We start from the raw sequence: 17,309 nt of genomic DNA, 5'->3' as shown, positions 1-17,309 counted from the left end.
CTCTGATATTTAAAAATATTTTATTTAAAAAATATTTATTCAGATTTTTTCAGTCAGTTAGTCAGTCAGTCAATTAGTTAGTGTTTCTAAAGTTGTATTAAAAATAATAAAAGTTTGTGTTGCAATAAATACTGTTTTTTATTAATAAAAGCTATTTGGTTATTGTAATCACAACATTGGTGACCCCGACACAAAAAGGAGTTGTAAGTTATTATCAAGCCCAACATTAGCAAGCAAGATGACTAACCGTGAGGAAGAAGATTTTTTTCCGGCAGAAGGAGAAAGTCGCACTGACAAGGAGGTATACCGGGTTTCAGTTAAGCCGATGATGTTTTCTAGAGAGCATCCGGACCTTTTTTTTCTGCAAATGGAAGCACAGTTCAGGAATGCGGGAATAACGAAAGATGATACAATGTTCGACCATGTAGTAGCAAGTTTAGAGCCGAAATACCTGGAGTGCATAGTTGATCTGATTCGAGATCCGCCGAAGGTGTTGAAGTATGAGACGTTGAAGAAACGGTTAATATATGAATTCACAGAATCGGAGCACAAAAGGCTGCGTAAGTTGCTGACAGAATTGGAGCTAGGTGACATGAAACCAACTCAATTGCTGAAGAAAATGAAGGAGATGGCCGGCAATTCAATGAATGATGATGTACTAAAGTCATTGTGGTTACAGCGACTGCCAGTGGGAGTTAGAACAATCGTAGCTGCAGTGGAAGGTGATTCTGCACAGTGGGCCAAAGTGGCTGATAAGGTATTTGAGGTACAGGAAACAGAAACGGTTTGTGTAGTTCAAAGGAATGAACCGAAGGAGATGAGGAAGGAAATTGACGAGTTGAAAGTCATGATAAATAATTTGGTCATTCAGTTGAGCAAAAGAGGAAGAAGCAATGACAGAGATCGTGGAAAAGGGCGATCATCAAGTGCTAGAAGAGGTAATATCTGTTTTTATCATCGGCGGTTCAAGGAGAGGTCCACAAAATGTGTTCAGCCTTGCCAGTACAAACCACCGCAAAACTCAGCGGAAAACTAAACACCACTTCACGTCTGACGGCGAGTGAAGTGGCAGAGGGTAAAGCATGCCGTTTGTTCTTCAAAGATAATAAAACAGGTATAAATTATCTAATAGACACAGGCGCGGAAGTTTCAATTTTGCCAAAGAGAATGCAGCCTGAAAATGAAGCCACGCAATATTATTTATACGCAGCAAACGGAGCGAAAATTAGCACGTATGGAACGAAATTAGTGCAAGTCAATTTGGGGTTGCGCAGACAGTTCCTGTGGGAGTTCCTAGTGGCGAAGGTAAATCACCCAATAATAGGGGCGGATTTTTTGAATAATTTTGGTTTGATAGTTGACCTGAAGAACAGGAGAATTTTAGATGGCATTACAGGCCTCCAGGTAATGGGTTCGAAGAGAGAGATGCACTGCGTGAAGCTAAGCACAATTGATGCGACTAGCCCGGTACATAACATTCTGCGGGATTATAAAGAGATTACGGAACCGGCTACTAGTAATAAGGTGGCCACGAAGGTTACGCTAGTAGAGCATCAAATTGTTACCAAGGGACAGCCAGTGTATGCAAAACCTCGGCGGTTAAATCCTGAAAAATTTGAAATTGCGAGAAAGGAATTTGAATTTATGACGAAACAAGGTATTTGTAGGCCAAGTAACAGCAATTGGGCAAGTCCGTTGCATTTAGTGGCGAAAAAGGATGGTAAGTGGAGACCGTGTGGTGACTATAGGAAGCTTAATTCAATAACACTACCAGACCGGTATCCAATACCCCATATACATGATTTTACTCGCATATTGTACAATAAGAAAATTTTCTCAACCATTGACTTGGAAAAGGCCTACAATCAAATTCCGATTGCTGAGGAGGATCGACCTAAAACGGCGATAATAACCCCGTTCGGCTTATATGAGTTTAACATGATGACTTTTGGTTTATGTAATGCTGCGCAAACTTTCCAAAGGTTTATGAATGATGTCCTAAAGAATCTGAGTTATGTGGTAACGTACATAGATGATATATGTATAGCATCAGCTGATGAAAAGGAACACGAAATACATTTAAGAGAAGTGTTCAAACGATTAAGTGATCATGGTCTGAGAATCAATCTGGGAAAGTGTGTGTTTTTTATGAAAGAAGTTACCTTCCTGGGTCATGTGATAAATGGGGATGGAATTAGACCTATAGCTGAAAAGGTAGAAGCGATAAGGAATTTTAAAAAACCGAAGGAAGTACGAGAGTTAAGAAGGTTCATTGCTTCAATTAATTTTTACAGGCGTTTCCTCCCGAATGCCGCAAAGAATCATGGCATCCTGCACGCGCTATTAAAAGGAAATAAGAAAAATGATAGATCTCTGATTGATTGGACAGCAGAGGCCGAGAAAATATTTGAAGTGTGTAAGAATAATCTGGCGAATGCTGCAATGCTAGCACACCCGGCTCCGAATGCGAAACTGGTGCTAAATGTGGATGCTAGCAATGTTGCAGTAGGAGCAGTGTTGCAACAGCTTATAGATGGACAGATGCAACCGCTGGGATTCTATTCCAAAAGGCTGACAGAGACTCAAAAAAGATATAGTACTTATGACCGCGAGCTACTTGCTATATATATGGCGGTCAAGTATTTCAGGTACATGATTGAGGGCAGAAATTGCACTGTGCTAACGGATCATAAACCGATTACATTTGCTTTCTTACAAAGATCTGAAAAAGCATCAGAACGCCAGTTACGCCATTTAGATTTTATCGGGCAGCTGACAACAGATATTCAGCATATAGCAGGCAGCAAAAATACGGTCGCAGATGCTTTATCTCGAGTCGAAAGTGTGGTGGCTGGAGTTAGACGATCACTAGACTATGATAAGTTGGCAAAAGCTCAGAAAGTTGACCAAGAGATGAACGAGTTGATAAGAAACTGTACAGCGTCATCTCTGGAGCTCAAGTTGGTAGAGTTAATTACAGAGGGTGTTTCTGTGTATTGTGATGTATCCGGAAAGAAACCGAGACCGTTTATTACAAAGTCCTTCCGAGCGCAAGTGTTTGAAATGTTACACAATTTAGCTCATCCTGGTAGAAAAGCAACTATAAAACTAATAAGTTCTCGTTTTTGTTGGCCTAAAATGAAGACTGAAATAAGTCAAATGGTGAAAACATGCATGGCATGCCAAAAGTCAAAAATCCAGCGGCACAACAGGACTGTGTTGCAGGATTTCAACGCTCCTGATCAACGTTTTGAGCATGTTCATATTGATATCGTGGGACCTTTGCCCTATAGTAATGGTATGCGGTATTGTCTGACATGCATTGACCGGTTTTCAAGGTGGCCGGTGGTGGTACCATTGGCGGAGATTACGGCAGAATGTGTGGCTGAGGCTTTAATTAAGGATTGGATAGCGCATTATGGTGTGCCGAAAAGGATTACGACAGACCAGGGACGACAATTTGAATCCAAGCTTTTCGATGAGCTAGCCAAAATTTTGGGGTGTGAAAGGCATCGAACTACAGCATATCATCCACAGTCAAATGGACTTGTTGAACGTTTTCATCGCACGCTAAAGTCTGCACTGAAGTGTAAATCAAGTGTTGAATGGACAAGGGCCTTGCCAATTGTTGTAATGGGATTAAGAGCGGCATTTAAAGAAGATTTGCAAGCGACACCGTCGGAATTAATTTATGGGGTAAATATACGTTTACCAGGAGAGGTGTTTGATGGTGATTTGAAGCAAGTATCGCAAACAGAGTTTGTTAAGAAGTTAAAGGAAACTATGAGCGAACTGAAGCCATTACAAACATCGCGTCATATGACGGAAAAGCCATTCGTATTTAAAGATTTGAAAAGCAGTACGCACGTATTCTTACGTGATGACGCTGTGCGACCACCACTGAAACAGCCGTATGAGGGCCCATATGAAATTTTATGTCGTGGTGAGAAAACTCTAACAATAAGGGTAAGAGGACGCACGATGAACGTCAGCATGGATCGAGTGAAACCAGCATATTTTGCAAATGAAGCTGATGAAGGTTGTTGCCAAGATAGTGTCAAGGTGTTAGATGATGACAGTAACAAGCAGATAGCACCGAAGGTGACTCGAGTGGGTAGAATAGTGCGTTTTCCATTGAGGCTTATGAGGTAGTAATAATGTGTAATACGGATAGAATTTGTCGTGATGCAGCCGTCAAATTCTAGAAGGGGCTGTGTGGTGAGAATCAACAAAGTAGGCTAAAATTGTCAGATTCTCTGATATTTAAAAATATTTTATTTAAAAAATATTTATTCAGATTTTTTCAGTCAGTTAGTCAGTCAGTCAATTAGTTAGTGTTTCTAAAGTTGTATTAAAAATAATAAAAGTTTGTGTTGCAATAAATACTGTTTTTTATTAATAAAAGCTATTTGGTTATTGTAATCACAACATTTTCATATGATATTTAATTTCACCAATTTTATATGTGCGTGAAGATAGCGTCGACGATAAGTCCAAAATGGAATTGGAACATTTTTCGCCGCGTGAAAAATGCAGTATAGTTTAATTAAGGAAAAATTTATTTTTTTATTAAATTTAATGCAGCAAAAGGCATTATTAAGTAGAAAATTGAATTAATTTACTACCTACATTCAACTTTTATGTACAAATGACGTAATTTGTATGAAAAATAAAAAATAAAAATCAGCCCCAAAAGACGGGGTCACTAATTTATTAATAACTTTTAAACTAGAGGTACCATTTTTTTTTTTTATGGCTCATTCGAAAAAGGATAAAATTACCTTTCACATAATGCAAAATTTTGTATAGGTTGTTCGATTAGCTTAGGAGCAGTGCTGCGATGAAGATAGAGATGTTATTTTCAAATATTATTTAATTAAAACTTTGTTACTTGACCAAAAATTATTAACTAAAAAGCTTCTAACAATAAAAAATATGTTTGTTTTTCTAAATATAATCGCTTTTTACATAATATAGAAAAAATTTTCTTCAAAATAAGGAAAATAAAATTTTGTAAAAATAGGTTACTTTACAAAATTAATTATATCTTTAAAAGCAGAGATACCATTTTTCTGCAAATTAGCTTAATCGAAAGAGGACACATCAAGCTTTCATTTAATATAATAATATTTATAGATTGGTCGATTAACTCAAAAGTTATTGAGTGCCAAAGTTCAGAAACTAATTTTCTTTGAAAAGAAAAACCTTTTATCTTAAAAAGTCATATACCAGAAGTCAGAAAAATTTTAGTACAGAATAAACTTTAAATATAATACACTAATTATTACAATTATTTAAAAAAAAATAGAATATTCACATGCTAATTATAATTAATTTAAATGTGCGCTTACTTATTTATGCACAACAGTTGAAATTGCATTGATAAGTGTGGGATATATTTAATCACGTGCGTTCTAGTTATTCCTTCACTTAAAACACTCTACTTATTAAATAACAAAGAAACTGAACAGTTTTTGCAGAATATTATAACAAACAGAAAAACTCAGACTCATCTAACGGTATTCTGTCCCGTTAAAAATAAGAAATTGCAAAATTGCAAACACAATGTTGACAAACTGTAAATGTAATTGTTTTCATATACATATAAATGAAAATATGTATATTAAAAAATGCATATTGAGACTACTCTTTCAATAATACTCATGAATTATTTGATTATATTAAAATTCTATTAAAATTCTATTAAAATTTACATCTTCTTTTATAACAATAAAATATGTTACATTATAAAATATATTAGATCTATTACATTATTCTAATCATATTCACTTATTTTACTTTAATGCATAATATATTACATAAACTTCAAATGTAATCTGCATTTCATGCGCTTTAGTTTGCGTCAGTGTGCCAGCACTGTACCATGAACTTAAATTGCGACGCGTTGCAATAGCGACATAAACTGTAAAAGCGATTTGATTATCTATTGGTTAATTTAAATCATAAGAGTTAAAACACATACAATTATTGATGCTCATGTTCAGTATGCTAAATTTAATAGAGAGCGAAATATAATGTGTTACTAAAAATTTCAAAGGAATTTTAATTGCATGTAACAGTTAAATAAAATGCAATATATATGCATTTTTTAATAAACATACTTCCGTTTATATATGAAAACAATTGCATTTATATAATAAAAATTTTAAACAATAAAAAAACAATCTTTCACGCTTTATAATTAAATCAACTACTGCATCTTTTTTCCAGAAACATGAAACTAAAAGTCCGCTACTGTTATAAAATAAATAAATAAAATAAAAAATAATTACGTTTTCTCTAATATACGCTTCTACAGCGTAATGTACCATAAGGTAGACTTATTTCATTATACTTATGGTACATTAATATATCCTATAATATAATTATACATTCTTAAAAATTCATATTATTAAATTATTAAAACAAATTTTTCTGCTTTTCTGATAAGAATTTTCTTTTGTTCGTCATCACTATGGAAAATTATTTGCATTTTGGGTTTCTTACAAATAAGAGCACTTTGTCAGAGAAAAACATATCAATGAACAATTAATATTTTAAAGGCGATTAATCCAAACAATGTTTTATAATGATTGTTTTTTCAATTAATTTTGTCAATAATATTGAATAAGATTATATCATTTTTCTGAAGAGTTTTATATATAGCTTTTTTTATTAATTCCAAGATATATTTACAATTTTTCTACTTTGATTTACTTTGTTTACAGTTTCTACGCAAGAATGCAATCAGCTGATTGCAAAATTTTTTACAAACGTATCGATAGTGCACGCTAAAATGAGTACATTTTTAAGTTAATTATACCTAATTTGTTGATCGAGTAAGATATATAATATTATATATCAATCGTCTTAAAAAAATTCTAGCTTTTTATTTACATAATATCTTAGAAGTAGCAAGTTTAATAAAAATTCGACGCTAACTATTTTGACATTTAATATCCCACACTTATCAATGCAATTTCAACTGTTGTGCATAAATAAGTAAGCGCACATTTGAATTAATTGTAATTAATATGTGAATATTCTATTTTTTTTTAAATAATTGTAATAATTAGTGTTTTATATTCAAAGTTTATTCTGTACTAAAATTTTTCTGACTTCTGGTATATGATTTTTTAAGATAAAAGGTTTTTCTTTTCAAAGAAAATTTGTTTCTGAACTTTGGCACTCAATAACTTTTAAGTTAATCGACCAATCTATAAATATTATTACATCAACTGAAAGCTTGATGTGTCCTCTTTCGATTAAGCTAATTTGCAGAAAAATGGTATCTCTGCTTTTAAAGATATAATTAATTTTGTATCAAAGAAAATTAGTTTTTGAACTTTGGCACTCAATAACTTTTAAGTTAATCGACCAATCTATATATATGAATACATCAAATGAAAGCTAGAAGAGTCCTCTTTCGATTAAGCTAATTTGCAGAAAAATGGTACCTCTGCTTTTAAAGATATAATTAATTTTGTAATGCAACCTCGTTTTTACAAATTTTTGCTTTCCATTTTTAAAGAAAATTTGCTCTATACTATATAAAAACTAAGTTTATTTAGAAAACTAAACATATTTTTTACTGTTATATGTCTTTTATTTCATAGTTTTTAATTAAATAATAATGTTTTAATTAATTAAAACTTGAAATAACATCGTAATAAGAAATCGACGCTAACTATATTTTGACATTACATTTCCCTTTTTCATCAGTGCAATTTCAACTGTTCGACGATAACTATTTTGACATTTAATATCCCACACTTATCAATGCAATTTCAACTGTTGTGCATAAATAAGCAAGCGCACATTTGAATTAATTATAATTAATATGTGAATATTCCATTTTTTTTAAATAATTGTAATAATTAGTGTATTATATTCAAAGTTTATTCTGTACTAAAATTTTTCTGTCCTCTGGTATATGATTTTTTAAGATAAAAGGTTTTTCTTTTCAAAGAAAATTAGTTTCTGAACTTTGGCACTCGATTACTTTTAAGTTAATCGACCAATCTATAAATATTATTACATCAACTGAAAGCTTGATGTGTCCTCTTTCGATTAAGCTAATTTGCAGAAAAATGGTATCTCTGCTTTTAAAGATATAATTAATTTTGTATCAAAGAAAATTAGTTTTTGAACTTTGGCACTCAATAACTTTTAAGTTAATCGACCAATCTATATATATGAATACATCAAATGAAAGCTAGAAGTGTCTTCTTTCGATTAAGCTAATTTGTAGAAAAATTTTACCTCTGCTTTTAAAGATATAATTAATTTTGTAATGCAACCTCGTTTTTACAAATATTTGCTTTCCATTTTTAAAGAAAATTTGCTCTATACTATATAAAAACTGAGTATATTTAGAAAACCAAACATATTTTTTACTGTTATCTGTCTTTTATTTCATAGTTTTTAATTAAATAATAATGTTTTAATTAATTAAAATTTGAAATGACATCGTAATAAAAAATCGACGCTAACTATATTTTGACATTAAATTTCCCAAATTTATCATCAATGCAAATTAAACTGTTTTGCATTCACAAGTTAGCGCATAATTTAATTAATTTTATTTAATTTGTTAATCGAACAATATATATAATATTAGACATTAATTGGCTTAGAAAAATTCTAGTTTTTTGTTCAAATAATATCTTAGATGCAATAATCTTAATAAAAATTCGACGCTAACTATATTTTGATATTTAATATCCCACATATATCATCAACGCAATTTCAACTGTTGTGCATGCCCAAGTTAGTTCACATTTAATTTAATTATATATAATTTGTTAATCGAATAAGATATATAATATTGTATATCAATCGTTTTAGAAAAAATTCTAGTTTCTTATTTTGATAATATCTGATGCAGCAAGTTTAATAAAAATTCGACGTTAGCTTTTCTTTTGCAGTACTATGGACTTACCAATAACTCTGCAACTGTACATTATGTTTTTCAGTGCCATTTTAATTTTTCAGCGAATTTAATTTAAGATGGTATGCCATCTATTAACCAACTTTGTACAGATTTTTTGAATAATTAATAAAATTAAATTAATTTCGATTTTTTTCAAATAATTGTGCTTATTAGAGTATTGTATTGAAAGTTATTTATATATAAACTGTTTTCTGACTTCTGGGATATGCTTTTTATAAGAAAAATGTCGTTTTTAAAGGAAAATTGATTTCTGAACTTTGACACTCAATAACTTTTAAGTTAATCGACCAATCTATAAATATGAAGACATTAAATGAAAGTTTGAAGTGTCCTCTTTCGATTAAGCTAACTTGCAGAAAAATGGTACCTCTGCTTTTAAAGATATAATTAATTTTGTAAAGTAACCTATTTTTATAAAATTTTATTTTCCTTATTTTGAAGAAAATTTTTTCTATATTATGTAAAAAGCGATTATATTTAGAAAAACAAACATATTTTTTATTGTTAGAAGCTTTTTAGTTAATAATTTTTGGTCAAGTAACAAAGTTTTAATTAAATAATATTTGAAAATAACATCTCTATCTTCATCGCAGCACTGCTCCTAAGCTAATCGAACAACCTATACAAAATTTTGCATTATATGAAAGGTAATTTTATCCTCTTTCGAATGAGCCATAAAAAAAAAAATGGTACCTCTAGTTTAAAAGTTATTAATAAATTAGTGACCCCGTCTTTTGGGGCTGATTTTTATTTTTCATTTTTCATACAAATTACATCATTTACACATAAAAGTTGAATGTAGATAGTAAATTAATTCAATTTTCTACTTAATAATGCCTTTTGCTGCATTAAATTTAATAAAATAATAAATTTTTCCTTAATTAAACTATACTGCATTTTTCACGCGGCGAAAAATGTTCCAATTCCATTTTGGACTTATCGTCGACGCTATCTTCACGCACATATTATTTATTGCATTTCTGCAATATAAAAAAAACATTCAAATATGGCTAAAGTACTTTAAAAATGTCACATCACTGTTTGGGATGAATGCACAATGTCATATAAATATTCATTGGAAGCATTAAATCGAACACTTAAAGATTTAAATGCCACCGATAGAGTTTTAAGAGGGGCTTTAATTTTATTGGCAGGTGGTTTTAGACAAACATTGCCAGTTATCCCACATTCAACCTATGCTGATGAAATCAATGTGTGCCTAAAATCATCTTTTTTGTGGCGAAGTGTTCATATACTTTATTAAATTTCTAGAAAATTTTTGTAAAATTGTTAATTCGAAAGAGGAATAAATAAAAAGCGAATTTCCTGACATATATCAAAACTATCAGAATCATCAATGGTTTTACTTTGAAACCTGGTTGCCAAGAACTTAGATGGCGATGAAATCAATTTCAAAACTCAAGCTATACTGCCTGATAATTTAATTTCGTTTATGGTAATTCCATCGACAAAATATTAGATAAAAACGAGATTGTGAATTATCCCACTGAGTTCCTTAATTCGCTTGATTTGCCAGGACTACCACCACACAAATTACTACCACCACACAATTTACTTTTAAAAATTGGTTCACCAATCATTTTATTACGCAATCTAAACCCACCAAAATTATACATTGAAACAAGATTAGTTATAAAAAGAATTATGATAAACTTAATTGAATCAACAATATTAAAATTAAATGGAAAATTCAGAGAGAAAATATATTACTTCCACGCATACCAATTATACCAACCGATGTTCCAATTCAATTCAAACGATTGCAATTTCCAATTCGTTTAGCATTTGCAATGACAATTAATAAATCTCAAGGTCAAACACTAAAAGTAAGTGGACAGAATTTGGAAAATCTATGTATTTCGCATGGGCAACTATATGTTGCATGTTACCGTGTTGGAAAAGCTTCTGATCAATATATATACGCTTAAAATGGCCTAACAAAAAATATTGCTCATGATTTCGCTTTAAGGTAACATTATAGTAGCCCATAATTAAACTGTTAATATAATATAATTCAAAATAATTTTCGCATTAAAATGCTAAAAGTTAAGTTGACATATACGGACACTACTAACATTGCTCAGGCTTTATCCTTAAAATTATGCGGTTTAATTCTATAATACTAGCCGGGTCAGCTAGTAGTTTATATATAATAAAAAAATTTTAAAAACGTTTAATTTTATATTTGAAAACAAATTTTATTTTATTTCCATTCCATTTTATTTTATTTGCATTTCAATATAAAAATACTTGCGAAAGTTTAAATACTGTAGATACTGATTAAGGTCCCAGTTATATTTGTCACTGAATGGGACAATAGCAGTTAATCTAAATATTATTTATTTTTATCTTTGATGTTAATGCATAAAAAACAGAGATGGAAATAAATTTATCTTTAATTATTAATAATAATTAAATAACGAAATGAATAAATTATTAAAATAATTCAATGATCACTTTACATTTATTCCAGGGTGGATTCTGGGAAGAGTTTGAATCATTACAACAAGACAGTCGTGATACGTTTTCGCGAAATGAAGGTTATAAATTGGAAAACCGAAATAAAAATCGTTACCGTAATATATTACCATGTAAATACAGTTTTCTAGTCTTGCAAATAATTATATATGTTTAAACGAATTTTGCTACATATTTTTTAGATGATCACACACGTGTTAAACTAATAGATATTGAGCGTAACGTTGCTGGTACCGAATATATTAACGCTAATTACATTCGGTTACCCACAGATGGGGACTTAAACAGTATAACTTCTTCATCAGAAAGCTTAAATATTTTAGTCCAATCTTGTCCTGCCTGTAATGCTGCTCAAACACAAAAGAACTGTCCTAATTGTCAAATGTTAAATAAAACATGTGTACAATGCGCTGTTAAGTCAGCAACATTACCATACAGTCACTGTGCCACATGCAATAAAAAATCAGATACATTAAAAAAGCATAAACGCAGTGAATCATTATGTTCAAATAACGCGTTGTCAGGGTGTAATAGTTCTGTCAATGGTATAACGCGTACATCTATATATGATTCAATAGAACGAGAAATGTTCAAAACATATATTGCTACACAAGGTTGCCTGATCAGCACTATTACTGATTTCTGGAACATGATTTGGCAAGAAAATACGCGAGTAATTGTTATGACAACTAAAGAATTTGAGCGAGGTGATATAAATATTATTTAAATTTTCGTAATTAGGAAAATAAGCAATAATGCTATGTATATTTAATTTAACAGGAAAACCTAAATGTGCTAAATATTGGCCCGATGAAGGTCAATGTAAGCAATTTGGTCATGCAAAAATACAGTCTTTATCTGAAAACTCAACTAATGATTACACATTGCGAGAATTTCTTTTTTCATGGCGCGATAAACCTCATCGTCGAATTTTTCATTATCATTTTCAAGTTTGGCCGGATCACGGTGTACCAGGGGATCCAGGTTGCGTATTAAATTTTCTACAAGATGTTAATACTAAGCAAAGCCAACTAATACAAGCAGGAGAAAAGTCGGTAAGTATTCAAGACCTGATTTTTTGCTTCAAATTGTGTATATAGGGCGACCTGAATTTTAATTTTTATTTGAATATTATTAAAGGAACAAAATCAAATATTGCTATTAAACTATTAAATTTTTGAAATATGTTTTGAATTATCGGTATGACCGCCTTAAGCGATAATTATAGCTTTAAATCGCTCGACAAATGAATGTACTACACAAATTTTCATAAAGTGTTTCTTGATCACATCAACATCATATCTTCTAGTTGGAATCCTCCAAGAATTCGAGTTGCATCTACTGACTGTAAAAGCCGATGTGCGTAGCGTTCACTTAACCATTGTTGACGAATAAGTAGTTCATGTGATACTGCAGAATTTTATTGACGTTCTCCTTCCCTCATTAAAAATTTTTGTTACGTATGGCTTTAAAAAGTCATTAAATTGAACATTCAAATTATGCTTGATTTCAAAATCGCTACTCAAATCATTATATGGTAGACGGTCATGCCTGATATTATATTTCCTTTCAAATTCTTTATTTATGGTAAACCTTCTTTTAGTCACAGACAGTTTTTCATCAGAAGAATAAGACAAGAAGACGATATTTGGCAATAACCCATGTTCATGCTAGCGCTTCTTAACAAAGAGACGTTAATGCTTTTGTATGCTTATGAACAAAAAATTTGTTTGTGAAATGTGAAAGTAATATTGCCATCAGTTGCAATTAAATCAATAGTCAAAAAATTAGCATTGTTATCTTCGTAAGTTTCGTTTTGTTTATATTTTTTTAAGTATGCGTTCATATACATTTGTAAAGTACGGTGCATTTGCTCCTGTACTGTACGTATGTTACTGTGATTCGTTTCGTTAATGGATTTGTTTTTTAACGAATGTCTTGTAGTTTGAATTTTCTGTTGTTGGTGTTTAATCTTTTTGTTAGACTTCTTGCAGCTTATTCACATTTTTGCTCGTATTTTAGCTTAGAACTGAAACTGCAATCAGAGTTACTTCTAGTTACTTCTTGTCTGAAAATGACCGATCTTTTCTTAGAGATATTTAAAATATGTGCCTATGAAAATATATTTCTAATTTTTTAAGGGTCCTATATGTGTACATTGTTCTGCTGGTATTGGTCGCACAGGAACTTTCATTGTAATTGATATGATTTTGGATCAAATTGATAGATACGGTAAAGTTTATTGTGAAAAACATTTTCTTGCATTCTTAATGTTTTTAATATGAATTCTATAGGTGTAGACACAGAAATCGATATTCAACGCACAATCCAAATGGTTCGATCACAACGTTCCGGTTTAGTACAAACCGAAGCACAATACAAATTTGTGTATTATGCTGTGCAACATTACGTACAAACACTTATTGCCCGAAAACGTGCAGAAGAGCAAAGTTTGCAAGTTGGACGGGAATATACAAATATCAAGTAAGTTTACAATTCATTTTTTAATAAAATACTGCATTAAATTTTTCGTTATATTGCTGTAAACAAAATATGAATTATGCTCACTTTGTAAGTTGTTTTTTGAACAAACTTATAGCGTAAACACATATTAATTGATTGGGGAACGTTTATAGCATGAAAATGAAAAGTGTAATACGGAAGAGTTTACATTACGAATTTTACTAGTTGAAATCGACTTTGAGCGCAAAACCAGAAAGCAACATCGATTTTTAGGATCAACAAACTTCGAACTTTGACTGAAAGTTGAAATCATTTAATACTTTTTCCTGAATACAGTGCTGAATTTAATGCGTTATCAATAAGTTTTTGGTACAAAAATGGCGAAATGACAGATTTTTGAAATAATGTATTGTTAATGCTGAGTTAGCTATTGCTAGCGCCACGTTAACAACGTTGCTATGGAAGCTGTGTTGCTGTTTATAAATAAATTTAAAAAATGATTTATTTGATGAAATTTTTAAATAAATGTAATTTTTTTTATGTCAGTGATAGTTAACATTAATGAAACCGGGAAAATATTTTGAAAGTAGTGCAAATTTTTAACTTTGAAAGTAGCGAAAGGACTGTATCTGTTATTAATTTAAAATAGAATGAGAAATATATTAATGAGAAATAGATATTTTTAAAAAATAAGGTTGGACCTAAAAAATACCGAAATGTAGAACGCCTAAAGCAAGCACAAACCTGAGAATGGTCTAAAGCCACTTGCGGGCAGAATGCAATAACTTCATTGGCCGCTTGAAACCCACAATTCATGATAGTGGTGGTCATATTAAACCATATTAAATTAACTTAAAAATTTGAACTTTTTTCGCTTATTTCCATATATTTCAACAAATACAAAAATAAACAAAATAGAGCATTTTACTTTGTTATAATTTTCGTCAGAAACCCTGTATATAGAATGTGGTCTACAACCAGAAACCCTGGTTGTATGTGGTCTAATAAACAATGTTACATAATTGGAGTAAGGGTTCGGTAATTTGGAAAATTTATTTTTGTGCAATTAAGACGTTATCGAGTTAGCAGATTACTGAGGCTTCAGATCTAATATTTTTTTTGGAATTTGCCGAATTTCATAACGAACATCAACTGATGTTTATTATTGTGAAATGTTGCGCAAAATTTTTATTTATTTTGAAATTTGGAGTGTTTGATAAAGTATTGTGTTAGGCAATAGGCAATAAATGAGGCTATCGAATGTTCAGTTTTTATTTGTTTTATTTCTTTGCAATATATTATTATATAAATAGTATCTATAATTGTTATATGTTGTGAAATTATATTGTATGTGTTTTTTTTTCCATGGAGGTTGAGAATCTTCATAGATAGTAGATAACCTTCACCCCACTATCTTTAATCACTATCCCCGAGGAAGTCAGCCTTAGGTATTACATTACGGGGTTGGTTAGCTATTATGCTACTACTTCATTGCTTTCAGAATTTCTTCTTATTCGCTCAATTCTTCTTAATTTGTTTTTGACAGATACGATGTGCTCCATTGCTGTATTTCAATTATCCTCTGTTGCTAACTGATTAAGAATACACATTAATTAATTTTCTTAGATCGATTTTATTTAATTTCAAAGTTTTTCAATTGTAACAAATAAAAAGCCACGTGCACACGCCGAACTACCACAAATAACAACCAAGCTAAAAGCGTGTCTACAAAAGGGTGGTGTTACAATACATTTCGCTTTTTTTGAACAAATGTTTAAAAAGATGCAATCCCAATGTACTGTGTATTTGGTTCACGAATATCCCGGGCGACCCTGAAACAGCGTTTCAGAATACAGGTAGAACAACAACCTTCGTAATGGGTCGCGTTATCTCCCCGTGGACAGTGTGAAGTTTTACGACTCGAACGAGCGCCCATCTGAACCAGGAGCCCTTTGCTCCTGGTGCACCTTAGCCATGAGCCACTTTGCTGGTGATATGTTCGATTCCTTAATGACCACTATGTTGCTCACAGCTATATTTGGTTGCTGTCGAAACTATTTTGGACGGTTTTGTAGAGATATTAAGTATTCCTGAAATCATGTACGCCAAAATCCTTGAAGCATATTTTGTATGTGCTGCCAGTAGTCTAATTTGTTGACGTTTACATGACTTAGATCGCCTTCAGGAACCATCGCGTACAGACGACCATTCAAAAAATGTGAAGGAGATAGATAATTAGTATCCGGGTCTGATGTAGCCCCTGGGGGGCGAGAATTCACAACTGCTTCAATTTGTGTTAGCAAGGTATTCATCTGCTCAAAATTAATCACTGCATTGCCTATTACGCGCCGTAGGTGTAAGTTGACTGATCGCACTGCCGATTCCCAGATTCCACCCCTATGTGGTGCATGTGGTGGGATAGAACTCCATTGGATTCCGTCTTCTGCTGAAGATGCGGAAATTATTCGTTCTGAGACTGTGGCATAATTGTCTTATGCATCTCGTTCAACACACGAGAAGCACCAAGAAAATTCCTTACATTATCGTTAAAGATTGAAGAACTCTTCCCACGACGGGACATAAAACGGCGAAGTACTGGTAGGAAACAATTAGTACTTAGGTCACTAGCGAGTTCGAGGTGTATGGCAGATGTAAAAAGGCTAACAAATAAGCAAATATACCCCTTGGAGGTACGTGCATTTCTTCCGCTTTATAATTTCAGTATAAATGGCCCAGCGTAATCGCACCCAGTATTTTCAAAGGGATGTGCTTGTCGAACCCGCACTGCTGGTAGATCAACCATGAACTGTTGTGTTGTTAGCTGGCGTTGACGAAAGCATTTGAGACATTTATAACTTGACCTCCTTATTAAATTTCGTGCTCAAAAAATCCAGTAGTTCTGGAAAAGTGCAGACACTCCTGGATGAAGATTTTTCTGATGTTCATCGAGTAGGATTAACGTGGAAATTCTATGTTCTTTCGGGAGTATAATGGGATGACGGGTGTTCTTTTCTAACGTTGAATACGTGATTCTTCTACAGACACGTAAAAGTCCGGTATAATCAATAAATGGGGCAAGTTTGAGTAAGGATGTTAGGACGACAAAAAAAAAAAAAAAATTTCCCTCCTTCTTTGTGGGATTTGAACTGGACTACTTCGTTGAATGGTTTCGTGTCCGCTTTCTAGGATTCCTAAAAACTTTGAGAAATTCATCTTGGTGAGTACTGGTGTAATCATAATCCTGCTCACGTGGGCTTGATGCATCCTGTGCTCCGAGACAATTTTCTATTACTTGGATCAGTGGCTTGGTTACCTTTTCTCTTTGTTGAGCAACGTTGAATTTTCCCTGAGATACCGGTTGTTCCTGTTCACGCGGTACATCTGGACTCTGAAC

The 17,309-nt window shown here is 32.0% G+C and overlaps 1 protein-coding gene across 1 annotated transcript; it reads left to right on the top strand.

Annotated features, from left to right (window-relative positions):
* Window positions 1–238: 238 nt before the first annotated feature.
* On the top strand, window positions 239–1,036 carry LOC119665989. The gene has a single exon (XM_038075251.1). It carries the CDS (start codon window positions 239–241, stop codon window positions 1,034–1,036), a length of 798 nt encoding a protein of 265 aa, XP_037931179.1.
* Window positions 1,037–17,309: the final 16,273 nt, after the last annotated feature.

This window comes from Teleopsis dalmanni, chromosome 1 (genome assembly GCF_002237135.1).
Source record: "Teleopsis dalmanni isolate 2A chromosome 1, ASM223713v2, whole genome shotgun sequence".
In the NCBI taxonomy this organism is placed as follows: domain Eukaryota; kingdom Metazoa; phylum Arthropoda; class Insecta; order Diptera; family Diopsidae; genus Teleopsis; species Teleopsis dalmanni.
This window is presented reverse-complemented; position numbering and strand designations above follow the sequence as displayed.

Excerpts from the sequence above, each read along its gene's own strand:
- LOC119665989 (XM_038075251.1), top strand. The coding sequence starts at position 239 with ATGACTAACCGTGAGGAAGAAGATTTTTTTCCGGCAGAAGGAGAAAGT.